Source organism: Tenrec ecaudatus, chromosome 7 (genome assembly GCF_050624435.1).
Source record: "Tenrec ecaudatus isolate mTenEca1 chromosome 7, mTenEca1.hap1, whole genome shotgun sequence".
Classification (NCBI taxonomy): Eukaryota; Metazoa; Chordata; class Mammalia; order Afrosoricida; family Tenrecidae; genus Tenrec; species Tenrec ecaudatus.
Genome location: NC_134536.1, coordinates 119,295,227 through 119,323,025, shown reverse-complemented (window position 1 = coordinate 119,323,025; position 27,799 = coordinate 119,295,227). Strand labels below are relative to the sequence as shown.

At 43.7% G+C, this 27,799-nt stretch overlaps 1 protein-coding gene across 1 annotated transcript in view; it reads right to left on the bottom strand.

Annotated features, from left to right (window-relative positions):
• Positions 1 to 27,799, bottom strand: part of PKHD1 (PKHD1 ciliary IPT domain containing fibrocystin/polyductin) — a 588,229-nt gene that overhangs the window by 505,998 nt on the left and 54,432 nt on the right. The window contains exons 22-26 of the mRNA XM_075554069.1: positions 18,612 to 18,739; positions 9,563 to 9,747; positions 8,517 to 8,639; positions 4,111 to 4,216; positions 2,639 to 2,914 (exon numbers count right to left, since the gene is read on the bottom strand). Coding sequence (XP_075410184.1) covers positions 2,639 to 2,914; positions 4,111 to 4,216; positions 8,517 to 8,639; positions 9,563 to 9,747; positions 18,612 to 18,739 — 818 coding nt within the window. The remainder of the gene's footprint in view (positions 1 to 2,638; positions 2,915 to 4,110; positions 4,217 to 8,516; positions 8,640 to 9,562; positions 9,748 to 18,611; positions 18,740 to 27,799) is intronic.

Below are 27,799 nucleotides of genomic sequence, written 5' to 3'. Positions count from 1 at the left end.
CTAATGCTCCTATTACCATTGTCCTCAAGTCAATTCCAACTCCCAGCAAGCCTATACTATACTATACTATACTATACTATACTATACTATACTATACTATACTATACTATACTATACTATACAATGCAAAGTCAAGGGCGGGGGGCGAGGGAGAGACTGAAACTCTGCATTGCTACAACATCCCTTGGAGATGGAATCCTGCTGGTCCAAAATCACACTTCATAAAGCAAGGTCTTTAGCACTGAACCCAGAATTGTACCTGGGGCAGTGCAAGCAGTGTGGTCTGATAGGTTAACTAGTTCAAATTGTGCAGGTGGCAGTGCAGAAAGAGGAGTAAGTGGGTAAAGTTTAAATCCGGTAACAAAAAGAGTGACAGACAAGGTCTCTCCTTCAATCTCTTTCCCTTTCTACTTAGTCTTGCTAAATAATCGAGATGCGCCTTTTGCTAAAATCTAGTGGGAAGATGCATAATCCTCCCAGACCACTGAATCCCTGCACTGCGCTATTCAATGCACAGAACAGCCAGGATGCTGCTGAGAAGAGAGGATGGTGAGGCTATCTCAAGACCTATGGACATGTTATTGGCAGGGACCAGTCTCTGCAGAAAGGGATCCTGGTTGGTACTGTGGAGGGTCTGAGGAAAAAGAGAGCCCTTCAGAGAAATGGACTGACAGAGCAGCTGGAACAATGGGTTCAAACAGAACAGTTGCTGGGGGTAGAGGACAGAGTCTTGGCCTGTGGCACACAGGCTCACGACGAACTGGAATGGACTAGAAGGCACCTGATAGCAACAACAACCTAATAGTGTGACCTCCTTTTCTCATGTACCTGGGAATCTGCTAGTTTTCAAATCTCATGTCCTGGGAAATCCCTCACTTCTGGGAAAATGTGAGTAGTTGGTTACCCCACTGAAGCAGGGCTCTCTGGATAGGGGATACGATAAGGATTTGGTCACCTACATGCCCTGACCTCAAACCTATTGCTCTCAAGGTGGTTCCAATTCATAGTGAACCTATAGGACAACATACATCTCCAACAGGGTTGCTAAGACGTTGATGGTTGTGGAGGCAGACAGCCTCTTCATTCCCCTGCAATGGCTGGTGGGTTCAAAGTGCCAAGGTCTTGGTTATCAGCTGAGCCTTATCAACTGCTCTACCTCGCCCGCCCGTAAGGGCCTGTTATGGAGAGGGGTGGGAGTTGAAAAAGGTTTGTGTAGCCTGAACTACCAAGGCAGTGTTGTAAATCAAAGCACCTCATAAATCTCATGGAAAACACTATCATCGTCCCTGAGCCCAAAGCAGTCATTATTAAGCTCATCCGAGCCAGGCCCGTCTACTCTCAGTACCACATATCCCCTGGCTCCTTCCTCAAATCTCCAAGAAACAAGAGCAAGTGCTGCGGTGGCCTTACGCATAGTGACAAGGTGCGGTGGATCTCTTATTCCACTCTTCTGGGTTACGTCAGTTCAGAAATGAATCGCTCCTTTAGACAATGTGTGCCCAGAACACGCAGGTTTAAATAATGGTCTAAGCTGGGGGGGTGGGGGTGGTCTCTGAACAACAGAATAAACCGCAACAGCCCCCAGCAGGGGAGGAGGAGTAATCCAGAAGTTAGGGCAAAGCGCTTTATGCTCCAAGAGCATGCTTCATTTGGCGGCCATGAACTTGAATGTTGCTATGCCTCCTGCAGTCCTACTGGGCCAGTTTTATCCGGTCCCACTCCTCAGAACCTGGCAAGTCATGGAGAGCGCCCGGTTTTTGACAGCATTGAGATCGGCCCATGGGGCTAAATATTAACAAGACGAGCCCTCCACTTCTCTGCAACGCCAATGGGAGTCGACTTTGTGTGCCCACCGCTGTCCATCAGGGCGCCGCCGTTTGTGAAGTGCCCACTATGCACGGAGCTTGTAGTGAGCAGACCCTCGATTTCACTTTTCCAGGGGCTTCCCTCTCAACTTAATCTTGACCCTCCCACCAGTTTAACGTTGGCTTATTTTAGTCGCCCACAAAACTAGATATGTCCCCCAAATGCAAGTCAAGCTTTTTTAGGCTCCCTGACTGAGTAAAATAGGATGGGCCTATAGAACAGAGGAGAACATTGGCGTCCGTCTGAGTATTTGGGTCCGAGGGCTACCTCTTTCCCTTGTGACACGTTGGGGCAAATCATTCGCCTTGTGGTACCAGCAATATCACACCTGGAAAATGTGGATAATAAATCCATCCTTAGGGGGTTCCCAGTGTTTACAAGAGGGGTTCAGTAAGTGAGACTGGGGCTATCTGCTTCGTTCCTTAGAAAACGAGTTTCACAGCAGTAACATGGGGGAGGACTAAAGCCAAGCATAGGCCCTCTCCCCCAGTCCTGGGTTATCTCCCCTAGACTAAATAGTCCTGCTGACTCAGTGACTGACCCAGTTATGCCTGGCATCGCCAGCCAAACTATGATCCTCTGTGTGGCAAGAAAGTTGGTTGAAGGGCCCAAGTGTCTGTTGTTCATTAGTACATGCTCTGATGGCAGAGAACAAACAGTTATGAATCATAATGGATACAGAATTTATCACAGGGCCAAACAAGATTCCAGCCTGTTGGCCAGAGGCTGGTTTTAGGGGGGCAGATGGAATGTGATACCCTCCCCTGATTACCAATCTCTGCAGCTCTGGAAGGCTCCACAGCATCCAGCCTGGGCCCCACATGTAAGAAGGGGCCTTCCCCACTGGTGGTGATGGCAAGACCAGAGGGCCTCACCAACACCGAGAGCTGATGTACTCCGGCTGGCAGCAGGCCCATCTGACAGACCACACACGTTAGGTTGGAGAAAATCACTGGGCAACTTGTTTTGTTCACCATAACCTGAAAGGCCTGGGAGTCATCAGAGAAGCCAGTTCCAGTAATATAAACCAGTGGGCTGATGTCATCGTCTGAAAAATGGAAAAACAAACAAACAGAATCATCTCTCCATGATGTCACTCCATTTGAGAGACCAGACTCTCATATCCAGTGTCTATTCTCTCTCTCCTCTCTCTCTTCATTCCCAGGACTTGGGGAATCTGAATGCAGACTCAACTCTCTGACCTCTGCATTTACTTGGAAGACCTATCCTGCACCTAATGTTTCCTCAAACTAGTCCTCAGAGATCCCAGCTCAACAAGAACTGAAATAGAATCAAATAAAGAAGAATTCTGAACAAGGGGCAAAAGGATATTTTAAGCCATCAATAGCCCATTTGTCTCTATTTCCATTTCATGATCATATTATCATTTTGATTATGATTGTTAGGTGCTGTCAAGTCCATTCCAACTCATAGAAGAAACCCATGTGACAGGGTAGAACTGCCCTTGGGGTTTCCTAGGCTGTAATCTATATGGGAGAAGATGGCCCCAGGTCTTTTCTCCCAGGGAGACACTGGTGGTTCTGACCTGCTGACCTGCTGACCTATGATCTCCAAGTTGAGTGCTTACTCAGCACAAAGCAAAACAAAACAATTTCTTCTGCTGCCATTGCTCGACCTGAACTTCATAAACTGATGCTCTTCTACCTGTCCCACCGCCAGACACATGTCCTCTGTGGCAGTTACACAATCTGTCACCTTCCAAAGGGGTCAAGTCTAGCCTGTCAATCAGGTTGTAGCTTGATGACCTCATTTGGAGGCACAAAGGAGATAAATCGCTCAATGGAGGCCAGATACACTCTCCCTGCAAGACATTCCTGTTGACAAACTACATGGAGCTATGCTGATGGCAGCCAGAGCCTTGGAGCTGGAGGAGCCACGTGGAGACCCACGCCAGCACTGAGATGCTTCCACCGCCACTGGATCCACAAGACTATCCACCCACTGGCCTGTGATCTTCCTGCACTCAGAGTCATTGAATGTGTTGTGTGAGTCTGAAGAGGAATTTACAGACTGGTAACAGACAAATGGACTAATATTGGACTTATGGACTTGATCTAGACTTGGATGGGATATTTTCTTAATATACAATTACCCTTTCATATAAAGCTCTTTCTTATACACACACATATGAGTGTCTATGAATTTGTTTCTCTAGTGCACCCGGACTAACACAGCCTCTAAAAAAATTATTAAAGTTTCCTCCCAGCAAGCCACAGCTCATACCAAAAGAATACCATGCCGAGTGGATCTGAGGAGTTGAGCTTTGGAGGTACTGAAAAGAACAGGACCCTGAGCAATGAGCCGGTATGTCATTTACTCTCACAGCCACCTGAAACACACAAAAGAATTAAAAACAAATGTGTGCACTCCATATGCGCAAAGGTATGCATAAAATACTTCTGCACAGTTTTCTGATATTAAAATGTGTCATTGATTTACTTATCCTCACCTCTTTTATTTTCCTAGTAATAAAACCTAAATTACAATCAATGGCTTAAAATATATCAAGCTTTATTAAAATAATGGTAGATACTGAAATCTGGTATTTATGCAATTAAATATGCTAAACCTTGAATATATAAATTCCCTTTCTATTTTATATGGAAGTAAATTTTATGTAATTAAAACTGCACAAGGGCTTAGTAATACCCTATGTTTTCAATAAGCACTGAGAACTTGTAGCAACTACTTTCATAACTGCCAAATGCCAATGAAGCAGATGTCATCCTTATACTTTCACTACATGTCTATATGAGAATTTCTGTTAGGTATTCAAAGGCTGATGGTTCAAGCCCACTCACTGGCACTCAGGGAAAAATTCTGGCTTACACAAAGATTACAGACAAGAGAGAGGACTCTTGGGGATTACTCCTACTTTGTCGCAGCAAGTCTAGACATACTCGGTGGCTCCCAAGAACAACAAGAAAGTATATTGGGTCTTTGGAGGCTTAGCATGATTATATTCAACCCGAATTTCAAGACCATCTCAAGAACAGATTTGACATTCTGAATATTATTGATAGAGCCTGATGATCTGTTGGATGACATCAAGAGCATCATTCATGCAGTAAGCAATAGGTCATTACAAAAACTTGGGGGGGGAATTAAAGTGGATGTTGGAAGACACCCAGAAATTTGCTCTTATTCATGGAGTCACAGAGGCACACGGAAGAAATGATGAAGTAAAAGAGTTGAACACAAAATCTCAAAGGGAAGCTCAAGAAGATAAAATAAAATATTATAATGAAATGTGCAAAGACCTAGAGTTAGAAAACCAGAGAAAGGAAGAACATACACGTATACCTTAAACTGAAAGGACTGGGGGAAAATTAAGCCACGGGGTGTAATACTGAAAGATTCTATGGCAAATATTGAATGATGCGGGAGCATAAAAAAATGGAAAGACTATGCAGAGTCACTGTACCAAAAAGAACTCATTGACATTCAGTAATTTCAAGAGATAGCATAAAAGCCAGAACCAATGTTAGGAAGGACTATGTTTAGGTATACTAAACACACTAGCCAAAATCAAGGCTCCAGGAATTGATACAATACCAGGAATTGAAAAAGGTCAACAAGCTGATGAAGCCCTGGAAGAATTCCCTTGTCATAGCCAGGACATTTGCAAGACACTTGGCCAACTGACTAAATGAAATCCATATGTGTATTAATTTCAAAGAAAGATATCCCAACAGAATGACCAAATTATAGAACAATATCAAAATAAAACATAGAACAAAATTTTGCTGAAGATCCTCCAACAGTACATTGACAAGGAGCTGCCAGAGGTTCAGGCTAGATTCAAAAGAGGATGTGAAATAAAGGATCTCATTGCTGACATCTGAATTCCAGAGCACTTTATTGTACTTATTTGGATCTTGTCTGTGTATCAAGAGGCAGTTATGCAAACAGAACAAGGGAACACTGCATGGTTTAAGCCAGGAAAGGTGAGCATGAGTAGTGTATTGTCTCACCATACTTATTCAATTTGTATGCTGGCCAAATAATCAGAGAAGCTGGATGATATGAAGAAGAATGCAGTATCAGGATTGGAGAAATGTTTATTAAAACCCCATGTGTTAGACCAGGTAGACTAGAAAAACAAATCCAGGGATGCCCATATATGTGTAAGAAAAAGTTTTATATCAAAGAGTAATTGGATATCAAGAAAACATCCCTGTCCAGTCCAGATCAAGTCCATAAATCTGAAATTAGCCCGGAAGTTCAATACTAGCCATAAATGCCCCTTCAGACTCATGAAGCACATGCAATGATGCAGAATGCAGGAAGATCACAGGCTGGTGGGTGAAAATTCTTGTGGGTCCAATGGTGGTGGGAGCATCTTAGAGCTGGTGCAGGTCACCAGGTGGCATCTCCAGCTCTCTGAGTGACTCAACAGCAGGAAGGTGAAGCAGAGAGGGTGTGGCATACCTCCAGGGAGAAAGAAAGGAAGTCCCCAGACTCCTCATGAAAAGGCCATGTCCACAATGAGGCATCATCAGGCTGTGACCTGATTGACAGGCTAGAGTCCACCCGTACACTTATTTATCAAGTTGACATGAAATTATGTAACTACCACAACCTGCAATATGCAGATGACACAACTTCGCTTGCTGAAAGTGAGGAGGACTTGACACACTTTGTTGATGAAGATCAAGGATGGCAGAGTCAGTGTGAATTACAACTCAATGTAAATAAAACCAAAATCTTCACAACTGGGCCAACAGATAACATCATGATAAGCAAAGAAAGGTTTGAAGTTGTCAAGGATTTCATCTTGCTTGGATCCACAATTAATCCTCATGGAAGCAGCAGTCAAGAGATCAAAAGACACATTGCATTGGGTAAATCTTCTGCATAAGACATCTTTAAGGTGTTGAAAAACAAAGATGTTACTTTGAGGACTGAGTTGTGTCTGACCCAAGCCCTGGTATTTTCCATGGCCTCATGTGCATCTGAAAGTGGGACATTGAATAAGGAAGCCTCTAGAAGGATTGATGCACTTGAGTTATGGTGCTGGAGAAGAATATCGACAGTACCATGGATGGCCAAAAGAACAAACAAATCTGTCTTAGAAGAAGTACAGCCAGAATGTTCCCAGAAACAAGGATGGTGAGCCTTTGTCTCATATATTTGGGACATGTTGTCAGAAGATACTACTTGGGAGAAAAGCATCATGTTTAATAAAGTGGAGGGACAGCTCAAAGAGAAGGCTTTCAATAAGAGGAATTGACAGAGGACTCAAACCTAAGAGCAGTTGTGAGAACCGGGCAGTGTTTGGTTCTGCTGCACACAGAGTAGCTCTGACTTGGAGCGGACTCAATGGCACCGGACAACAGAGTGGTGGGCGCCTAAGAAAAGACCCTGCTTTTCCCTCAAACTGTGCTCAGAGATGAGGACGGTGAAGTAGCTGTGACACAATTACCTCTCTGTAACCTTGAACAACAAAGGATTAAAACACACACACTAAAGTCATGAACCTTGACTTATAGAAGGGAAGGAGGCTGGTGGCACAGAGATTAAGTGCTCAGCTATGAACTGAAAGACCGTTCAAATCCTCCAGCTGCTCCAGGCAGACATATACAGCTGTCTGCTTCTGCAGACGTCACAATCTTGGAAACCGTAGGGGGCAGCTCTAGTCTGTCCGATAAGGTGCTATGAGTCAGAATTGACTAGAAAGCAACAGATTGTAGTAGTAGTGGTAGCAGTAGTAGTAGTAGTAGTGAAGAAGGGGGGATCTGAATAGCATGGGTGATAAAGAACACTTCAGCTTTACCTGTAACATTTTAATTTGTTTATAAGGACAACAAAGACAGAATAGATGTATCAGATCATCGACAACGGTCAATTGTCAGTTTGGGTCTCGGAATTTGAGCCTGCTGGAGGAGCGTTTCCACATTGGGCTGTAACTGCAAAGTCAGCCATTTGGAACCATCAGTCGCTTCATGAGAGAAATCCCTCTTTACAGGGACTTTCTTCTCCTATAAAGAGTTAGTCTTGGAAACTCACAAGGCAGTTCTACCTATCCTATAGCGTTGCTCAGAGTCAGAATCAATTCAATGACAGTACATTTGGGCATTTTTCATTTGTTTGTTTGTATTCTTGGTAGTTTTTTCTTTTTAAGATTGTTTTATTGGGGACTCATACAAGTCATCACAATCCATACATACATCCATTGTGTCGAGCATATGTGTACATTTGTTGCCATCATCATTCTCAGAACATTTTCTTTCTAAATAGATGACTTATAGGAGTCTGGGCAGAAAAAGAATATTTGAAAGTAAAAAGGAGTCAATTTAGCTTATTAACTATCTAGATCTACTGTAGGGAGGCATAAACCATATGAACATAAGCCATTTCTAGCTATCAGGTTCTCTATTATCCTGATACCATAATACTAGCAATAACTACTATGATAATCAAGTGTTGGGTTGTATTTACAATGCACTTTCATATATTCACAGAATTTTATGGGGTCTATGGATGCAGAAAAAAGACAACTGTTACTGTCCCTGCTTTACTGACTGGAAAAATGACTCTTGAGAGCTAAGTCAATTGGACCATATGACAAATCAGTGAGGGGCTGAGTTCGCCTGAGGCCTGCAACCTGGGTGGCCCATCACTCTCACCTGAGTGCGCTGATTGGCAGTAACCAACATGTCTCCAAATATAGGTCCAAGAAAAACTCCACCATCATACAGAACACGAGTTGTTATAGCGGGGCTCACGCCAGTCAGATTTTCATCAGAGACCTGAGACAGTTACATTTCTGGTGAATTATGTCATCGAACACAAGTCTAACCTTGATCAAAGCAAATGATTACACATGTTCTGTTTGGGATAACCCGGCAGCCAGAAAGATGAAAATGGGGTGGCCTAGGATTAAACTCTAGAAACATAACAGTAACTAAAGTCTAATGAAATCCAAGTAGACTAGTAGAATATTTATTGGCAATTGAAAATACTGAAATAATTTTTAAAGGTACTGAAAGAAACACAGCACATCAATTTTTTCTGTAGGTTGAAATACTTTGTCTCCATGCACCTCTCTATTTTATATGCGTTTGCAACCCAAAACATTAGAATAAAATGTAAAGAAAGTAAGCATTGTGAAATAAACACAAAGGCCCCCCATATTTCTTCTCTCTTCACCCAATGTGTCTTGTTTGAAAACCAGGTGACAGAGGCAAATGTCATCTTGGGCTCCCTTTGACAACAACCGAATGCTAGAGTAGTTTATTTTTTAAAACCCTAAATATGCAACTGCAGCTGGCTTTGTCATTACCCAAAGACAGCAAATCCTTCTCCAAACTTCCTTCTGCTGTGCCATCTGCCTCCAGGATAATCTACGCTGATCACATCTGCTTAAATTGCTCAATCACAGCTGTAGCATTAGTGTATGGTGGACACTGACCAACAGCTTCTCTACAGAAACTGAGTTAGGAGAGAAGATGATGAGCTTAAATTGCTTCGTCAGATATATGAGATGCAAAGAAAGAAAACTGTTGGAAAATGTCCAAGAAAAAGAGATCACAGGACCCCGTGTCCTGATGGTTCCAACCAGAATAACAATGCATAACAGTTTTCACTTGTATAATTGAATTATCTTTTTGTTTCACGTAAATTGCTCAAAGGCACCAAGTATCCCTACCATCCAAAGGAAGATGATACATACCCTGATGGAAACGGGTAAATCCCCAGTTTGGGTGGACCAGGAGATGGTCCACACATGCTCATAGCAAGAGCTTACATCTTCCTTCACCATCAAGTCACCCACACTGAGGTACATGGATGTGAAGCTGGCAATACTGTCCTGCAGGAGCTTGCGAAGGCGCCCAGCAGAAATGTGCGCAGGGACACCTGGAAGGAAAGATTTTGATAAAGAAAATACAAAGCACTAATTAGTCCATCATGCAGAGTCTCATGACCATCGTGAGGCCAAAATATAGCTTCAAGTCACTATGGCAGAAGGCCCCTCGTGTCAACCGGGATCGAATTGTCAAAGGAGGATGAGGGGATGTTGACTACCGGTGGCTCCATGCAAAGTTATGACATGTATCCATCCCCATGAGAGGTAGACATCCCTATCAGAGGGATGAGGGATACTTATGAGGAAGTCAAGTCAGGAGAGGGGAAAGAGAGCAGGCACATCTGGGAGAACACAGGTGCATGCCTGCTGGTAGAGAGGGAAAAATTATGACGACTATTTTTAAGGACCCTACATGGGAAGTATCCCAGGGAATATGCACTAAATAAGTGACATTGACCCCAGTTTGTGGGCATACCAGGGACCCAGGCCAAGTGCCACAGGATACTCAGGCATGGAACCATGGATCTTCAAGGCACACAACATACTCTGAAGGTCACACGCACTGCAGGGATCCGATAGGGAAACTCAGCTAGGTGAACTGGACTCTGCCTCAAACACACATGTAACCTGAGGTCTTCAGACTGAAAAGTCATGGTGTTTGAAGAAACAGAAGACAGCTATTCCAAAAGTATTGAAGTGTAGGTCGACGGACAATTACTGACTTAGTAGTAAGATATGTATGATTCCAGCAAACCTGTGACTGACATGGTCAGTGGATATTATTGTAAAGTTTCCCTGATAATAAATTCCTCTTGTTTGTATCAATAGCATCCACTGAGGAAAGGACTGATTCTGTACAAGTGAATAATTCCAGTATTGTGATAGGGAGCTAGCCTACATTGGCCCAATATCCCTTTCTCAACTGGGCTTTAAAAAATTAGTACCATGGGGCTAATCGATGACAATATTATATTAGTAGGATATCTTTATGCTACAGGGAGATGATTGATAAAGACTCCCTACCATAAATTAACAATGAGGTCTGTAAAGGGAGCCAAATACAGATTAAAAAAAAAAACACCGAGGCAAAACACTAAGGGGGTACAACAGAACAGCAAGAGAATAGAGCGGTGAGGTCCCCAGGGAATGCTGAAGGTGAACTTTGGGGCCAGGGTGTGGTGCCCCAATGGACTGGACTAGAAAACACTCCTAAGGGCCAACAAACAATCCTTGAACTAACTACAAGCTTTTCTTTTGGTCTATCTAGATAGGAGAGGCTCCTTGGACAATCCGGAGGAGAAAACAATGGAATCGACAGTTCTGGGGGGACATGGGAGAGGGGAAGGTGGGGGGAAAGGTAGTGGTGTTAACAAACCCAGGAACAAGGGAACAACAAGTGATCTAAGTAGGCGGTGAGGAGGGTGTGGGAGGCCTGGTAGGGCATTACCAAGGGTAATGTAACCAAAGGAAGTTGCTGAAACCCTAGTGGGTACTGAGCATGATAGTGGCACAGGAGGAAAGTCAAAGGTAAGAGCTGGGATGCAATGGGCATTTATAGAGGTCTAGGTAAAGACATGTGCATATGCAAATATATTTATGTATCAGGATGGGGAAATTGATCTATATGCATATATTTGTAGGTTTAGTAGTAAGGTAGCAGAAGGATATTGAGCCTCCACTCAAGTACTCCCTCAATACAAGAATATTTTCTTCTATTAAATTGGCATTCTATGATGCTCACCTTCCCGACACAACTACTGAAGACAAAGTGGGTGAATAAGCAAATGTGGTGAAGAAAGCTGATGGTTTCCAGCTATCAAAAGATATAGCATCTGGCGTTTTAAAGGCTTGAAGGTAAACAAGAGGTCATCTAGCTCAGAAGCAACAAAACCTACATGGAAGAAGCACACCAGCCTGTGTGATCACGACGTGACGAAGGGATCAGGTATCAGGAATCATCAAAACAAAAAATCTTACCATAATGAATAGGGGGGGGGGTGTGGATTGGAGAACCAAAGCCCATTTGTAGTCCACTGGACATCCCCCTACAGAAGGGCCTCAGGGAGGAGACGAGCCAGTCAGGGTGCAATGCAGCAACGATGAAAGATACAACTTTCCTCTAGTTTCTAAATGTTTCCTCACCTCCCACTATCATGATCCGAATTCTACCTTGCAAGTCTGGCTAGACCAGAGGATGTACACTGGTACAGAAAGGAACTGAAAACACAGGGAATCCAGGGCAGATGATCCCTTCAGAACCAGTGGTGTGAGTGGCGATACTGGGAGGGTGAACGGAGGGTGGGTTGGAAAGGGGGAACCTATTACAAGGATCTACATGTGACCTCCTCCCTGGATATGGACAACAGAAAAGTAGGTGAAAGGGGGCATCAGATAGGGAAAGATATGACAAAATAATAATTTATAAATTATCAAGGGTTCATGAGGGAGGGGGTAGTGGGGAAGGAGGGGGAAAATGAGAACCTAATGCCAGGGGCTTAAGTGGAAAGCAAATGTTTTGAGAATTATGAGGGCAATGAATGTACAAATATGCTTTACACAATTGATATATGTATGGATTGTGATAAAAATTGTATGAGCCCCTACTAAAATGATTAAATGAACAAACATAGATCCGTGAATGGATTTGGATCTTGCACTACATTCTAGCTCCAAATTAAGAACAATTAGTTCTTACATCATGGCCCTGCTAAATACTCACCCTCAGGAAAGGAACACAGAAGATACATAACTATGCTATAGCAAAGTGTGGTGAAGAAATTAAAAAGTGCCTGGCTAATAGATAAAATGGCATCTGGGATCTTAAAGGCTTGTCTCCAAACAAGCAGTCATTTAAGTGAGATGTCAACTAAGTCCACATGGCAGAAACATACCATCATCAGTCACTGAAGAATTGTAAATCTTATCATCCAAAGCCAAAGGAGGGAATGGTGTCCAAGCCTAAACTGTGAGATTCTGGTTTACTGAAGGCTGTGGATGACAATGGAAGCCCAAGATACATTTATGAGATCTACACAGGAAATAAGTCTCCTGTGACTTCCCTCTATCCATAATAGAGGGGTGCAAAAAATCTGGTAACTAAACAGAGTGCATTGGAGAGAAGTCTGTAAGAGATCAAAAAGATAAACCTGAATTGAATGATTAATTCCTTTTGTGATGCACGTTGGGACTGATCTGGTTTTCAACATTTTCTATGATTTTTGTTTTGCTTTATTTTCCTATTGGAGTATATCTCTGATGTATTTTGTGATTGGGGGTAACCCTCTTGAATGTTTGGGGTTTTTTTTCTGTTTTTTGTTTGTTGGTTGGTATGTGAAAGCCAGGATTGATGAACCTATAGAGAGCAAGTAGAATAAGGTCTCTGGGGTTTACATTGGGAGTAGGGGTGCTGGGGTGGGGGAGATGATGTTTACGAGTTCAAGAAACAAGAGAATGTTTTGAAACTGATAGTGGTAGCAAGTGTACAATACTGCTTGATATGATTAAATGAGGGAATTATATGACCTCTGTATTAGCTCCCAATAAAATGGTTTGAAAATATAATAATAAATATGAAGACCAAAAAATACCCCATAACTCAAAAAAAGAACATAACCCAGTCTTAGTTAAACCATTTTTCCCCCGAAAATCAAATATAAGGAGCAACTTACATTGTGGAATCCCTGGGGAAGCAAATTGTTAATGTGTTATCTGCTAACCAAAAAAGGTTGGAAGGATCAAGTTCACCTTGCCTTTCAGAAGAAAGGTCTGATGATCTCTTTCCAAGAAATAAAGAGAGCAAGGTTCTATTGTGGCACATGCAGGTTCTATTCTGAATTGGCTCAATGGAAACTGGTACTGGGTCCATTTATACCATCATGATGCCTTTCATTAACAGCACAAGCAGAGAACATGGCCCCATCAGACAGAACCAAGATGGGCAAGGCAGAGCACACACTCCAGACACCTGGTAATGCCTGACCGTCTCATTAAAGAGTGGGTTTTCCCTGGAAAAATCTAGCTGGCTCTATGAACAGAAGAGTTGGCTACTTTACACAGGGAGTGGGGGAGCCACATAACAGCTGACACCCATAAAAACTTAGTCAAGCCAGCTGAGGAATGTTGGCACCCGACTTCAGTTTCTCTATTAGAATTTCCTCTAAACCCACCACCTGCTTCCCCGTTGCATACCCCACAGAGAAATAATAACAACCCTCTGTGTTTGAACCCTGCTTCGTGCTTGACCAAAATTTTCCATTTCATTAGCTACGCACCACAGCAGCCTGTGAGGGGGGTCAGGTGGGTATCCGAAAGCTGGCTTTGCAGAGGAAGAAAATGAAACACGGTGAGCTTTAGAAGCTTGCCAACTAAGGGGGAGCGGTTTAGATGAAAAGCCAGGTTGTACCTTCTACCTCATCAACAGCCTTGCCTTACTGCACTCTGGCCCCAGGGCTAACACAACACTGCAGGCTGTCCTCGGCTTTGCGGACTCACGTTCCCCCACAATTCCTAGGAGACTCTCCCGGAACCGAAATGCTGTCAGAGGGAGGAGTGCTTGGGAAGGAGCCCCGTCCAGCCACTCCTGGGGCGCAAGCTGCATGCTGCCCCGGTCACTGGCTGCTACCAAACAAATGCTGAGCCCTCGTTCTGCTTTCTCCCTTTCTTCCTAAAAGCAAAAGTCCTCTTTGGGGTAGCAAAAATAGGTACAAATGTGTATCTCGTTCCTCAAACCAATGGGACAGAAAACGCACGTTAGAAAAGTAGAGACTACCGCGACTCTGCTTCTCAAGCAGGCGCCCTGGTGGCATGGCCCCGGCAGTCTGCCGCTGGAAAGCTTGGGGAGCACTCGGCCCTGGCCTACGGCAGAGCTGGGTATCGGCATTGACTCGATGGCAGGGGATTTTTCTATTTCCAAAATGCAACCAAAATGGCCATCTTTAGAAAAAAACAACAAACAAGCCTGGTATTTGTTTGGTGGCACCAAGTCAGTTCCAACTTGGGGTGCCCCCGCGTACAACAGAACTAGCCCCTGCCCGGCCGTGCACCTCCGCACCATGCGCCTTCCGATTGAGCCTCTGCTGCAACTACTGTGTCAGTCTGTCTCCTTGAGGCCCTTCCTCTTTTTCTCTGTCCCTCTTCTTCACCAAGCGTGATGTCCCTCTCCAGGGACAGACCCCTCCTGATAACAAGTCCAATTACATGAGGCAAAGACGAGTCATGCCACTTCTGAGCAGCATTCTGGCTGTATCTCCCCCGAGAGAGGTTTCTTTGTCTTTTGGGAGCCCATAGTCCTTTCAGTGCTCAAATACGTTTGTAAACATTCGAAGATGACATGCGTACATAAGTTGAGGGACATCGGTATTTCAAAAGGTGGGGTGACAGCTGACTTCCTCGGACTGTGTTGGGGGCAGTGATGTGAGGAATTGTATGATTCTGCTCACTTGATATAACTAGGACAGGCAAACGCAGAAGATGATGGCAGGTCAAGTCTCTCCATGCCAGAGCAGTAGCTCTTTCTCGGGAGAGGCCATGAAGGCAGAGCGCTCTTATTGCTTACTCATTCATTCATCGGGCTCTAGTAACTGAGGCCAGGTTGTCCCATCACAGTCAGCCACCCCATTCCCCCCACCCAAGAGAATTCCTGGTAAACCAGCATCTTGGAAGGGCAAAAGACATCTAGGCCAGTGGTTCTCAACCGTCCTAAAGTCGTGACCTTTTAATACAGTTCCCCATGTTGTGGTGACACCCAACCATAAAATTATTTTCGTCGCTACTTCATAACTGTCATCTTGCTACTGTTATGAATCGGGCAAGCCCTGTGAAAGGGTTATTTGACACGCCCCCCCAAAGGGGTCGCGACCCACAGGCTGAGAACCACTGGTCTAGATCATGAGTTAATTCATACACAGGTTCTAGTGTGCTTCTGAATTTCCCTTCTGATGGCTCTCTGTTTCTACAAGATAATAATAACAACATAGCATCACTTCTGGTCTTTGTTCCTTGTGAAATGTGTGTATTTTTAAATGTCTATAAATTGTTCTACTCTAGTTGCTTCTAAAAGTTCTTTTCAGTAGCAGATGGACATTGGGCCTTCACTCAAGAACTCCCTCAATGCAAGATAATTTGTTCTATTAAACTGGCATTCCATGATGCTCTCCTACCCGACATAATCACTGAAGACAAAGTGGATGCATAAGCAAATGTGATAAAGAAAGCCGATGATACCCAGCTATCAAAAGATATAGCATCTAGGGTCTTAAAGACTTGAAAGTAAACAAGTAGCCAACAAAGCCCACATGGAAGAAGCACACCAGCCTGTGCGATCACAAGGTGCCAAAGGGATCAGTTATCAGGCATCCAGAGCAACAAATAAATTCATTGTGAATGAGGAGTAGTACAGATTGGGGACCCAAACCCCATCTGTAGGCAACTGGACATCCACTTACAGAAGGGTCACAGGGAGCAGATGAGCCAGTCAGTATGCAGTGTAGCAACAATGAAACATACAACTTTCTTCTTGTTCCTGAATGCTTCCTCCCCACCACTGCCATTATCCCAATTTTACCCTACAAATCTGCCTAGACCAGAGGATGCACACTGCTACAGATAGGAACTGGAACACAGGGAAACCAGGACAGATGATCCCTTCAGGACCAGTGGTGAGAGTGGCGATATCGGGAGGGTGGAGGTAGGTTGGGATGGAAAGGGGGAACCGATTGCAAAGATTTGCATGTAACCTTCTCCCTGGGGGACAGACAACAGAAAAGTGGGTGAAGGGAGATATCGTACAGTGTAAGATAAACAAAATAATCATATTTTTTTAATTATCAAGGGTTTATGAGGGAGAGGGGAACGGGGAGGGGGAGAAAATGAGCTGATACCAAGGGTTCCAAGGGTTCAAGAGGAAAGCAAATGTTTTGAGAATGATGATGGCAGCAAATGTACAAATGTGCTTGACATAATAGATGGATGTATGGATTGTGATAAGAGTTGTACGAGCCCCCAATAAAATTATTTTTTAAAGTTCTTTTCTAGGAGCTGATAGCAAAAGATTTTTTTTAAAATAATGTTTATAAATTATTCACACCAACAATTGTACATGTCTGCCTGATGTAATGGGTATATAGATTGTTATATGTAAGAGTCCCCAATAAAGTAATTTATTAGAAATAAATACATCATTTATTTAAAATAAAGGGAATGAGTATTTCTCTGCACCCCACCTGCAAAAAAGTTCTTTTTTGCACTTGTTACACTGGTGGTGTAGTGGTTTGCCCGTTGGGCTGCTATCCCCATGGTCAACAGTTCAAAACCACCAGCTGCTGTAGTGGGCTTTCTACTCACATAAACCGTTACAGTTTGGGAAACCGACAAGGGGTCACTGGGAGTCAACACTGACTTGATGACAGCAAGATTTGGTTTTTTTTGTTTTTGTTTTTATAGCCACTGAAATCCTCAGCTACGGCGTCACATTGACTATAATTCTGAAACACGTTATCTACCACAGAGCTTGGCTGAGGGGGTCAAGAGAGAAGAGTATGGAATGAAGCTCCGACATTCCCATCTGGGCAAGTGTCCACATCAGGCTCAATGGGAGTGCCTCAGAAGGCAGGCCCCTCATCGTCACATCCCTAGGACCCGTGACTATTCCTTACAAGTGAGAATGCACATTACTATGTATGGCAAAAGTGTGATTTTAAAAGGGACAAATATGGAATAGTTCCATTTATTTAAAATACCTAAAGCTGGCAAATGTATAGAGACTAGAGATCATTAGGAGTCACTAGGGGCAGGTGGAGAGAAGAGAGGAAAAGATAGAGTTAGATTTACAGCCTAGGAGACAGTGGGCTTCTATTACGGATGATGAGAAATGGGTAAGAGTGATGCTGGACCATGTTAAACAACCATGTTAATCATAGGCATGAAAAATTTGAAAAAGCAAACAATTCTCATATATTCGTGTGTATGTATGTTTCTATACTGTATTATATGTGTACTATATTCTACCACTATACAAACACACACACACACATATATACAGGCATATATATATATATATATATTGAAAATGTGATCATTTTTATGAGTTTACAAGCCCCCAATAAAATGATTTTTTAGTAATTCACTGTCATTGCATCAATGCCATCTCAATGCAGGGTAGAACTGCCCCTGTGAGTTTCCAAGGCTGTAACTCTTCAAGGGAGTAGACAGCCCCAGCTTTCTCCCCAGTGATTGGTGGTTTCGAACTGCTGACCTTGAGGTTAACAGTCTAACGCTTAACTGCTACAAGGGTCTTCAATTTGTTCATGGAAAAATGGGCTGAAAAGATCATGAAATTTTCCCACAAACTCTGTATACCCCCATGGGGGAGAGACAGAGAGCATGGGGACAGAAAGGAGAGGTAATGTGACCACTGAGGCAAACATGCGAAATGTTGCCACGAGCCAGGGAACACCTGTAATTGCCAGAAGCGGGACAAGTCCATAACAAATTCTCCCCTGGAGCCTGGTGCAGGCCGTGTGGCCCGGCTGCCGTCTTAGTATTGTCCCTCAGACCCGCCGGACTGTCGGGAACCAAATGTCTGTTGCTTAAAGCCACCAGGTGCGGCCGGGCGGTACAGCAACCCAAGGAAGCTAAGACACCCCGTTTCCACATCTCTCTGATCAGATGGTTGGGATGCTGTTAACTTGAGAATGTTCCTTTTGAGCAGTGGATAGTAAGGGCTCAAGTAGAAGGCAAATGTTTTGAGAATGATGATGGCAACAAATGTGCATGTGTTCTTGACACAATGGATGAATGGATGGATTGTGATAAGAATTGTATGAGCCCCCAATAAAATGATAAAAATGTAAATAAGAAGTTCTGCATCCCCACCTCCCACCCCCAACCCACACACACACCCCAACTGCCTCTTTACCAGTGATCACTGTGTCAGAAAGCTGAATCCGGAAGTGTCCTCCTAAGGGTGGGCTCGCCCTCTGCAGTTTCCGAGTTGTCGCCTGGACAAATCCCGAGCCTTCTTCTGATCCTTCAGCCTGCAAAGGGCTGTGGCAGATCAAAGACAGCGTGAGCGGCCACCGCCTTCCAGAAGTGCCAGCTAGCTTTCACAGAATATGGCCCCAAAGACCAGACCACTGCCCGCATCTCCAGGCCATGAGCAATAGCTCCCCAATACGGGGCGTCCTTCTCCCATCATCGTAGGAAAGGGGTCTTATCACAACTAGAATTTTCCAGGAGTGTTCCACCTTTGAACTGGCATTGACCTTGAAAGTCCAAGGACATCGAAGGACGAGGAGGTCAGTCTCCACTGACCTGATCCTGGCACACACAAGCAAAGGGGTTCTCGGTTTTCACAGGTTTATATACACAAAAAGAAATTCCGTGTTCCTCAGGTGCTCTGCCTGCCAACTTTCCCACCTGAAATACAAGCCACTCTTTCCAGCAACCATCTTAGCTAGTCCTTTTTTACCCACATGTCGTTGTTAGGTGACATGGAGTTGGTTCTGACTCATAGCAACCCTGTGAACAGAGCAAAACCCTGCCCAGTCCTGTGTCACCCTCACAAGAGTGCTTAGAAACAGACGCTCTGCTTAATGCTACTTTTATTAGAAGATGTTTACCAAATAAACTATAACACTCTGTGCACTGGGATACTACTCAGCCATGAAAAAATCACATTTCATAAAGATGTTTCAGGAACTGGGGACGTACTCAAGAAATGCTCTTAGTGTGAACAGTGGCAGGTAATGCATACGGTATGCAATGTATGGTCCCAATCTGATACCTGAAAAGTAAACATGTACAGTGTGTATGTATGTGGAATGGATTGGGATAAGTTATCAGCCAATGAACCCAAGGTGGTCATCAATGTTGTCTCCAAGAAGAGGGATTAGGAGTGATTTTTCGCTTCCTCTATGTGTTTTCCTTCTGTACCTGATCTCATAGCAACATATTACTGCTGATGGGATGACCATGGAGTCAGTTCCAACACATGCCAACGCAACGTGACAGAGGGGTCCCTAGCTGACCATCTTTCCAAACAGATGGCAATGTCGTTTCTTCCCAGGACCATGGGTGGGTTTAAACCACCAACCTCTTGATTTGAAGACAAGCACTTAACCATTGTACCATGAGGTCTCCTTTAAAAAGCACTAGGAACTGCATATTGGCAGGCATGCCTGCAACCATACTAAGTCAGACAGGGTGATATCTGGGAGGGGGTGGGGAAATCCATCTGGGGCATCTGTGTTAGTCTGGGTACATTGGAGAAGCAAATCCACAGAAACTCATGTATAAGAGAGAGTGTTATATAAAGGTTAAGTGCACATCAAGAAAACATCCCAACCCAGTGCTGCCCAAGCCCACAAGTCCAACATTAACCCTTATATCCACAAAGTCCTCCTCCATCTCACAAAACACACACAATGATGCCGACTGCAGGAGGAAAGCCGAGTCAGTGAACATGTAAGCATCTCAGTGCAGCAGGGGTCTCCACACAGCTGCTCCAGCACCCAGGGCTACATCAGGGTAGGTTCATGTGGCTTCTCCTCCGGGATATCTTGCAGGAAGTGATCCTGGCCAGCTGAGGCAGGGAATTGGTTAAGGCAGCTGCACCCTGGTCTGACCATCACAAAGCAAGACACCCAAGAACTAGAAAGGTGAGTGAGATAGTTTTTATTGTGCCAGCCTGGCCGATAAACACAAGTGGGATTAATTGAAGTGTGGAGCGATAAATGGCTCTGTGAGCCTCGCCTTTCTTTTCTCCAACTCTTTAATCATCAGACCAGTGTGTAGTTGCCTTGCTTGTTCTGTACCTCAATTTATAGGGTACACTACCTGTGGGATGCCTAGCCTGTGGACTGTATCGCTGTAAGTTGAGGTCCCTTTAAGACCACATGATTGGAATTTACATCTCTGGAGCTGGGGGCTGACAGTTGGTGACCTGCCTTGCTGTTTGCTGCCTGTGCTGGGATAGCCTAGCTCTTTCTCTCTCTACAGAGGACTACCTGGCAGCTCTCAAGACTTTAAGGACTGCCAGTGTCTCACAACTCTCTCAGGGGAGTGAGTTTTACTGAGCCATTTGTACTGCTTTATAATTTAACTGTTCATTTCTTGTATTATATATCTATCTATATGTATATAATTTAACAGTTCATTTCTTGTGTTATATATCTATATTTATAAATATTTATATAAAATTATCAGCGATCTGGTTTTCTCTCTCTAGAGAACCCTGTTTAACACAGTGAGGCTCACCGAGCCATTTATCCCTATGACCTTCAATTAACCCCACATGTGTTTATCAGCCAGGTTGGCACAATAAACTTTAACTATATCAGCATCCAATCTAAAATTTCTAAATGCTATCTGTCTTTATTAGACTGCTGACTCCCTGGAGCTAAGGGGCTTGAGGAAAACTCAGAATGGTTATCATAACTGTGGCGGTTATAAAATCTGTTGTCAACTTGAGACTATTAAGAGTAAAGGGGTAGAGTCTAGCCTGTCTCTCAGGTCTCAGTTTGATGACCTCATTTGGAAGCACTAAGGAGATAAATAGCTCACTGGAGGCGGGACACAGAGACACTTCCTATGAGACATTCCTGTTGACAAGCCGCATGGAGCTGCCCTGGAGCTGGAGTAGCCATGTGGAGACTCACGCCAGTGCTGAGATGCTTCTACCACCACTAGAGCCACAAGACTTTCCACCACTGGCCTGTGATCTTCCTGCATTTGGCGTCATTGCGGGGCTGCATGAGTCTAAAGAGGAATTTATGGACTAGAATCGAAATATAGGGTAATTTCAGACTTAGAGACTTGATCTGGACTAAGCAGGGAAGTTTCTTAATATACGATTGCTCTTTGATATAAAGTTCTCTCTTACACACATGTGTCTATGAATTTGTTTCTCTAGTCAACCCAGAATAACACAAAAACCATCCTAAGTGGGTGCCTGTTCAGAGTAAATGAGCCTCAATTGTTTCAGAAGTTGTAAAGGTGGCACTTGGAGCACAGGACAGTAGCTAGCCAACATGGTGGGCTCTTTCTCTGCCCTGGAGTGTGCTCACCTCTTCATGCTGTGTGAAGCATTTTACTTCTCCGCCCCTCTCTCTCTCCCACCCCCACCCCACCCTATGAACAGGATAAGGCACTAAATCGAAAAGAGTGAAGCACAGATTCGTGTTTTGTGTGCCTGCCTTTAACGAGCGGTCCCAAGCAAGTGAGGGTATGAGCACTCATTTTGGAGCATAGTACAAAGAGACTGGATTCCCCCCCTCCCTTTTTTTAAGGCAGAGTATCTATTTTTCCTATCTGTATTAGGTCGAGTTGTCTAGAGAAACAAATCCAGTGACATTCATGTAAGTACAAGAAAGAATTTTATAGTAAGAAGCAACTTTACATCAGGGTGGTAGGCTAGCCCAGTTCATCTCCAGGCCATGGATCTGCTGCTGGATGGGCCCTCTTTAGACTCGTGAGCTGTGGGCTGATCTCACAGAACCATGAGGAAGGAAACAGGAAGATCGCTGGCAGGCTGGGGCACAATCTCATGGACTCAAGGTCAGTAGAATCATGACAGGCTTCCTATCATTCTCAGGGTTGGGTGGCTCATCTCACCCTGCCTCCACTCCTACTTCACAGAGTCACAGTGAAGGCCCAGTGAGGAGGAACGCGGAGTGGCAAGGAGACAGCTGTTTCCAGGGTCCCTTACTGTGGTACAACAGGCCACAACCCAAGGAGTTGTCATCAAGTTACCACTTGACTGACAGGTCTGCCTCCACCCCTAGCCATGAGTGTCTCAGCCAAATCAAACTCTCTGCCATCCATCGCAGCCAGCGGTGGCCAGCTACATAGCGTTTAATCTTCCTAAGTACATGCTTCAAGTCCTCTTTGTTGCCAAAGTTGCATCAACTGTATTCCAAACCAAAATCCATAACCACCTTGTCAATTTGCAATCATTGTGACCTGAGGTACTTAGTGTACCAACCTGGCCGATAAACACATGTGGAGTTAATTGAAGGGCAGAGGGATAAATAGCTTGGTGAGCCTCGCCTTTCTAGTTCTCGGGTCTCTTGCTTTCTGATGCTTGGACCGGGGTGCAGCTGCCTTAGCCAGTTTCCTGCTTTAGCTGGCAATGCTCACTTCCTGCAAGACCTCCCCGAGGAGAAGCCGCATGGACCTATGGTAATGCAGCTCTGGGTGCTGGAGCAGCCACATGGAGACCACTGCCAGCGCTGAGATGATTACACGTTCACTGACTCGGCTTTCCTCCTGCAGTCAGCATCATTGCATGTGTTTTGTGAGATGGAGGACTTTGTGGATTGGTGTTGGACATATGGGTTAATGGGTTAATGTTGGACTTGTGAGCTTGGGATGTTTTCTTGATGCGCACTTAACCTTTATAGACAACTCTCTCTTATACATGAGTTTCGTGGAATTGTTTCTTTAAAGTACCCAGACTAATACATGACCCTTGAGGTTTCTAAGGCTGTACATCTTTCCTAGAGTAGAAAGCTTCATCTTTTGCCTACCATGTAGCTATTGGGTTTGAACAACGGACTTTGAAGTTAGCAGCCAGAGCTTCTTCATCTACATACCCAAGAAAGCAACCCTTATGCCAGGGAGTCAATGCCGACTGACAGTGCCCCTATAGCACCAGTTGAAACTGCCCCTGTGAGTTCCCTAGACTTAACTTTACAGGAGTAGAAAGCTCGGTTTTTCTTCTGGAGAGCAAGGGCAGGCTGTTTAGCATTGTGGACCTTTTGGATGGACGTTTGAAGCCTAAGATATAACCACTGCGCATGCCACAAGGGCTCCCTCCCCATCTACATACAGCAAGTTGCAAATTCATCTTCCTCGAATTCAATGCGTCTTCATGTAGTCCAGCTTCTTGGCTTATTTGCTCAGCATTCAGAGTAAGGAAATATGGGGCAAGGATAACACCGTGTCAAAGACTCTTCCTATTTGAAACCACACAGTAAGGCGCCTCTGGTTCTATGCAAGCAGTTGCCTCTTGCCTACATGCAGACTCCACGTGAGCATAAGTGAGTGCTCTGGAATGGCCGTGTCTCAGGACGGCATCCGTAATGTATTATGATCCACACAAAGAATGCCTTTGAACAGTCAGTTAAAGCACAGTGGGAAATTGAACAGAGGTGGGAACAGGTTGTCCACAGAAAGGGTGGATTGGAAAATAGATGACTGCAGAGATAGTTTGGTTTAAGTCTAACATCTTACTATTGGTTTCACCCTCTTCACCCATTTTTAACTTGTCTTAGGTTTTATAACTTTCTACTTTCTTTTGGAATGAGGTTTTCTGTGGTTTGTCTGATTGTTGTTGTTGTTTCTTCTTCTCCTTGTTGGATCATTTTCTTTATGAAATCCGAACGCAAAACGAAACTCACTTCCATTGACTTGATGTGGACTCGTAGTGACCCTATACATTGGTAAAGCGGGACACCATTGATAAAACTCATATCCCGGCGAAATAGCCACGTGGCAGCCAAAAACCATATACCCTAGCTTGTCGTGCATTCTTTCCAAAAATTGGGACTTTTTAAAATGCCGCGGGACGCAGGACAAATTGTTAAAAATCGGGACTGTCCTGCCAAAAGCGGGACATCTGGTCGCCTTACCTAAAGAACATAACAGAACTGCCTCTTTGAGTTACCAAGATGATCAGTCTCTATCGGAGTAGAAAGCCTTGTCTATAGAGACACCTAGATGAAAAAATCAAGGAGTGGCTGAGGGGATAAAAGATGCTAATAACAATGGATACAAGAATGAAGAAAATATTTCAAAACTGATTGTGGCAATGATTGAATATTTTTTCTGGTGTATTTGAACCATTGGTTTAAATTCCATGTGAATTATATGTCAATATAACATATATATGTCAGTATATCTGTTAATATGTCCAGTAAACACACACACACACATACAAACAGATTTCTGGTGGTATTCCCTGCATTTAGTCCAGATTCATTGGATATCCTCAATGCTGTCCCTTGTTCCATATCCTCTTGTGAATCTAATTAGGAATTCTGGCACTTCCTCGTTCATGTACTGTTACAACCTATTTTTGTTTCCGTTTTTTTGTTTTTTATCTTCAACACGTATAGTAACAAGAGGCTAGAAATAGTTGAAGCTTAGGAGCAAGCAACGTTTATGGGGCTCTTCTGCCACCTTGTGGTTGCTTCTTAGAAATACCAAAGTACATTCCAAACTCGGATAGTTTGGATAGGGTAGAAGTGACTCTGGGTTTCTGAGAATGTAACTCTTTACCAAGAGAGTAGAAAGCCTCATCTTTTTCCCATGGAGTGGTTGATGGCGTCAAACTGATGCCCTTCCAGTTAGTAGCCCAACACTAATGTCGTTTCACTTTAAAGGCTTGGAAAAAGAGGAAATGGAATAAAAAGGAAAGGTAGATCCGTTGGACTTGAGACTGAAACTCCTAAGTATGGGAAACAGCAGATGACAACTAGCCCAAAGGAACATAACTGGTAGACATTGGATTTGGGTTTAAATATCTTGCTCTGGTAGTTACATAATCTGGTGTCAATTTGAGGATTCAGAGTGAAGGGGTGGCGTCTAGCCTGTCAATCAAATCATAGCCAATGAGGCCTCTGTGTGAGCATGGTCTTCTCCTGAGTTCTGGGAACTCCAGTATTCTTCCTTGGAGGTGGGAGACACTCTGTCTGCTCACTCCCAGAGAGACATTCTTGTTGACAAGCCACATGGAGACAGGCTGATGGCAGTCAGAGCCCCAGAGCTCTGACTAGAGGAACCACGTGGAGACCACTGCCAGTGCTGAGATGCCACTACTGCCCCTGGATCCACAAGACCTTCCACCCACTGGCCTGTGATCTTCCTGCATTCGGCATCATTGCATATGTTTCGTGAGTCTGAAGAGGAATTTATGGATTGGAATTGGACATATAGGCTAATATTGGACTTATGGACTTGATCTGGGCTGGGCTGGGATGTTTTCTCAATATTCCATTGCTCTTGTCTATAAAGCTTTTTCTTCTACACATATGCCTGTTTATTAGTTTGTTTCTCTGGTCTACCCAGACAAACACACTTGCCTTGAGGGTGCCCAATGAATGCAGCTCAGGAACTACCATACATTTACTAGTTTAATGCTCTCCTTGCTTGATTAGGACATGTGTCCATCTAGTAAGCATGGATCTGCTGCTGTGAGTAAATATTATTGGAAGTTTTCCCCTTTCACCAACCTCTGTATGTGTAAATAGTGTCTAGTCACTTAAGAATTTAATCTGTACCAGTCAACAATCCCTGTATCACAGTTTATAACTGCCCTGTACTTGTATAATTTCCTTTTCTCAGCAGCAGGGTTTTTAAATTCTATACCACTAGCTGATATTCTATACCATTATTTACATTCTATAGCATTAGCTGACGACACTATCAATGCACAGTGATCATGCATTGGGCTACTACCACAAGGTCAGCAGTTCGAAACCACCAGCCAGCTATGCAGGGGAAGGATGAGGCTTTCTACTCTTGTGATGATTTGCAGTCTTGGAGACTCACAGAGCCAGTTTTCCCTGCCCTGTGAGCTCACTATTGATTTGATGCCCCGGGGGGATGACGGATAATATTTTCTAACCTAAAATGACAATGATGTCTCTCAGGTGAACCAGAGACATATAGAAACCATAGACACATGAAGGGATTTGGGAGTTGCACTTAATTCCACCACCAATCTAAGAACAATCCATTCTACGACACAACCTTACTTGATACTTGCCCTCATGAATAGATCGCCGAAGACATGGGCGCTGTAACAGAGTGTGGTGAAGAAGTGGTGAAGATGGTGCTCAGCTATCAGGTCTTAAAGGCTTATTTTCAAACAAGCAACCATCTAAGTGTCGTGTCAACTAATTCTAGATGGAAGAAGCACACCGGCCTATGTGATCCAAGGATTATAAATAATATAATCCAAATCCAAAGGAGGGAATGGCATTGGTTTTCAGAAGACTATGGAGGACAGTGGAAACCCAAATCCCATGTGCAGGGTCCACACATGGGCTCAACCTCCAGTAAATCCCTTCAGATCACAGCTGAGTTTTGTGAATAGTCCTGTGATCAGACAGCGAGCACTGTAAAGTTGATTAAGGCAAGCATAGTTAGGCCAAAATGTAACAACACTTGATCTCCCTTGGACCCTTTTTAAAGCTGTTACATTTTTCTTTAACTGCAGGGGAAATATATGTGGATTGAGCCCCTAGGGTAATGGTTCTCAACCTTCCTAATGCTGCGACCCTTTAGTACAGTTCCACATGTTGTGGTGACCCCCAACCGTTAAATTATTCTCGTTGCTATTTCATAACTAATTTTGCTACTATTATGAATCATAATGTAAATATCTGATATGCAGGATGTATTTTTATTGTTACAAATTGAACATAATTAAACATAACTAAAGTATAGTGATTAATCACAAAATAATATGCAATTATATATTGTGAAATATTTATGTTTTCTGATGGTCTTAGGCGACCCCTGTGATAGGGTCATTCAACCCCCAATGGGGTCTCGACCCAGAGGTTGAGAACCACTTCCCTAGGGGATCCCCTCTACCCATTGACCATGGATGTGAATAGCCTTCCTAACTCCCAGAATGCATTAGAATGTAGATTGTTGCAGATGCAGTTAGGTTAACATTTAGCACCCTGTCATTTGATCTGTTTTATGATCCATTTAAATTTGTTCTTGTTTTTAATATTTCTGCTTTCCTTCTGATTGAGGGTTTTATCTATTTTACTTGTTTTGTTAGTTTTGTTTGGTTGTTCGCTTTTAAAGATATGTTTTTCTTTATTTGAAATCCAGGCTAGATAAATCTATAGAGACAGTAACTGGATTAGTGGTTCCTTAAGGGGATGGCAGGGGAGGTCTAAGGGAAATGGGAAGCTAATGATGATGAGTACAAAAATGAAGAAAATGTTCTAAAACCAATTGTACAACTCTTCCTACTGTGGTTGAGCTATTAATGGTATGATATGTGAATTATATGAGAATAAGAGTGTTGAAAAAATAAGAACACGGTGGTAATATGAACTTGTGAAAGGCTTAAATATTCAAATA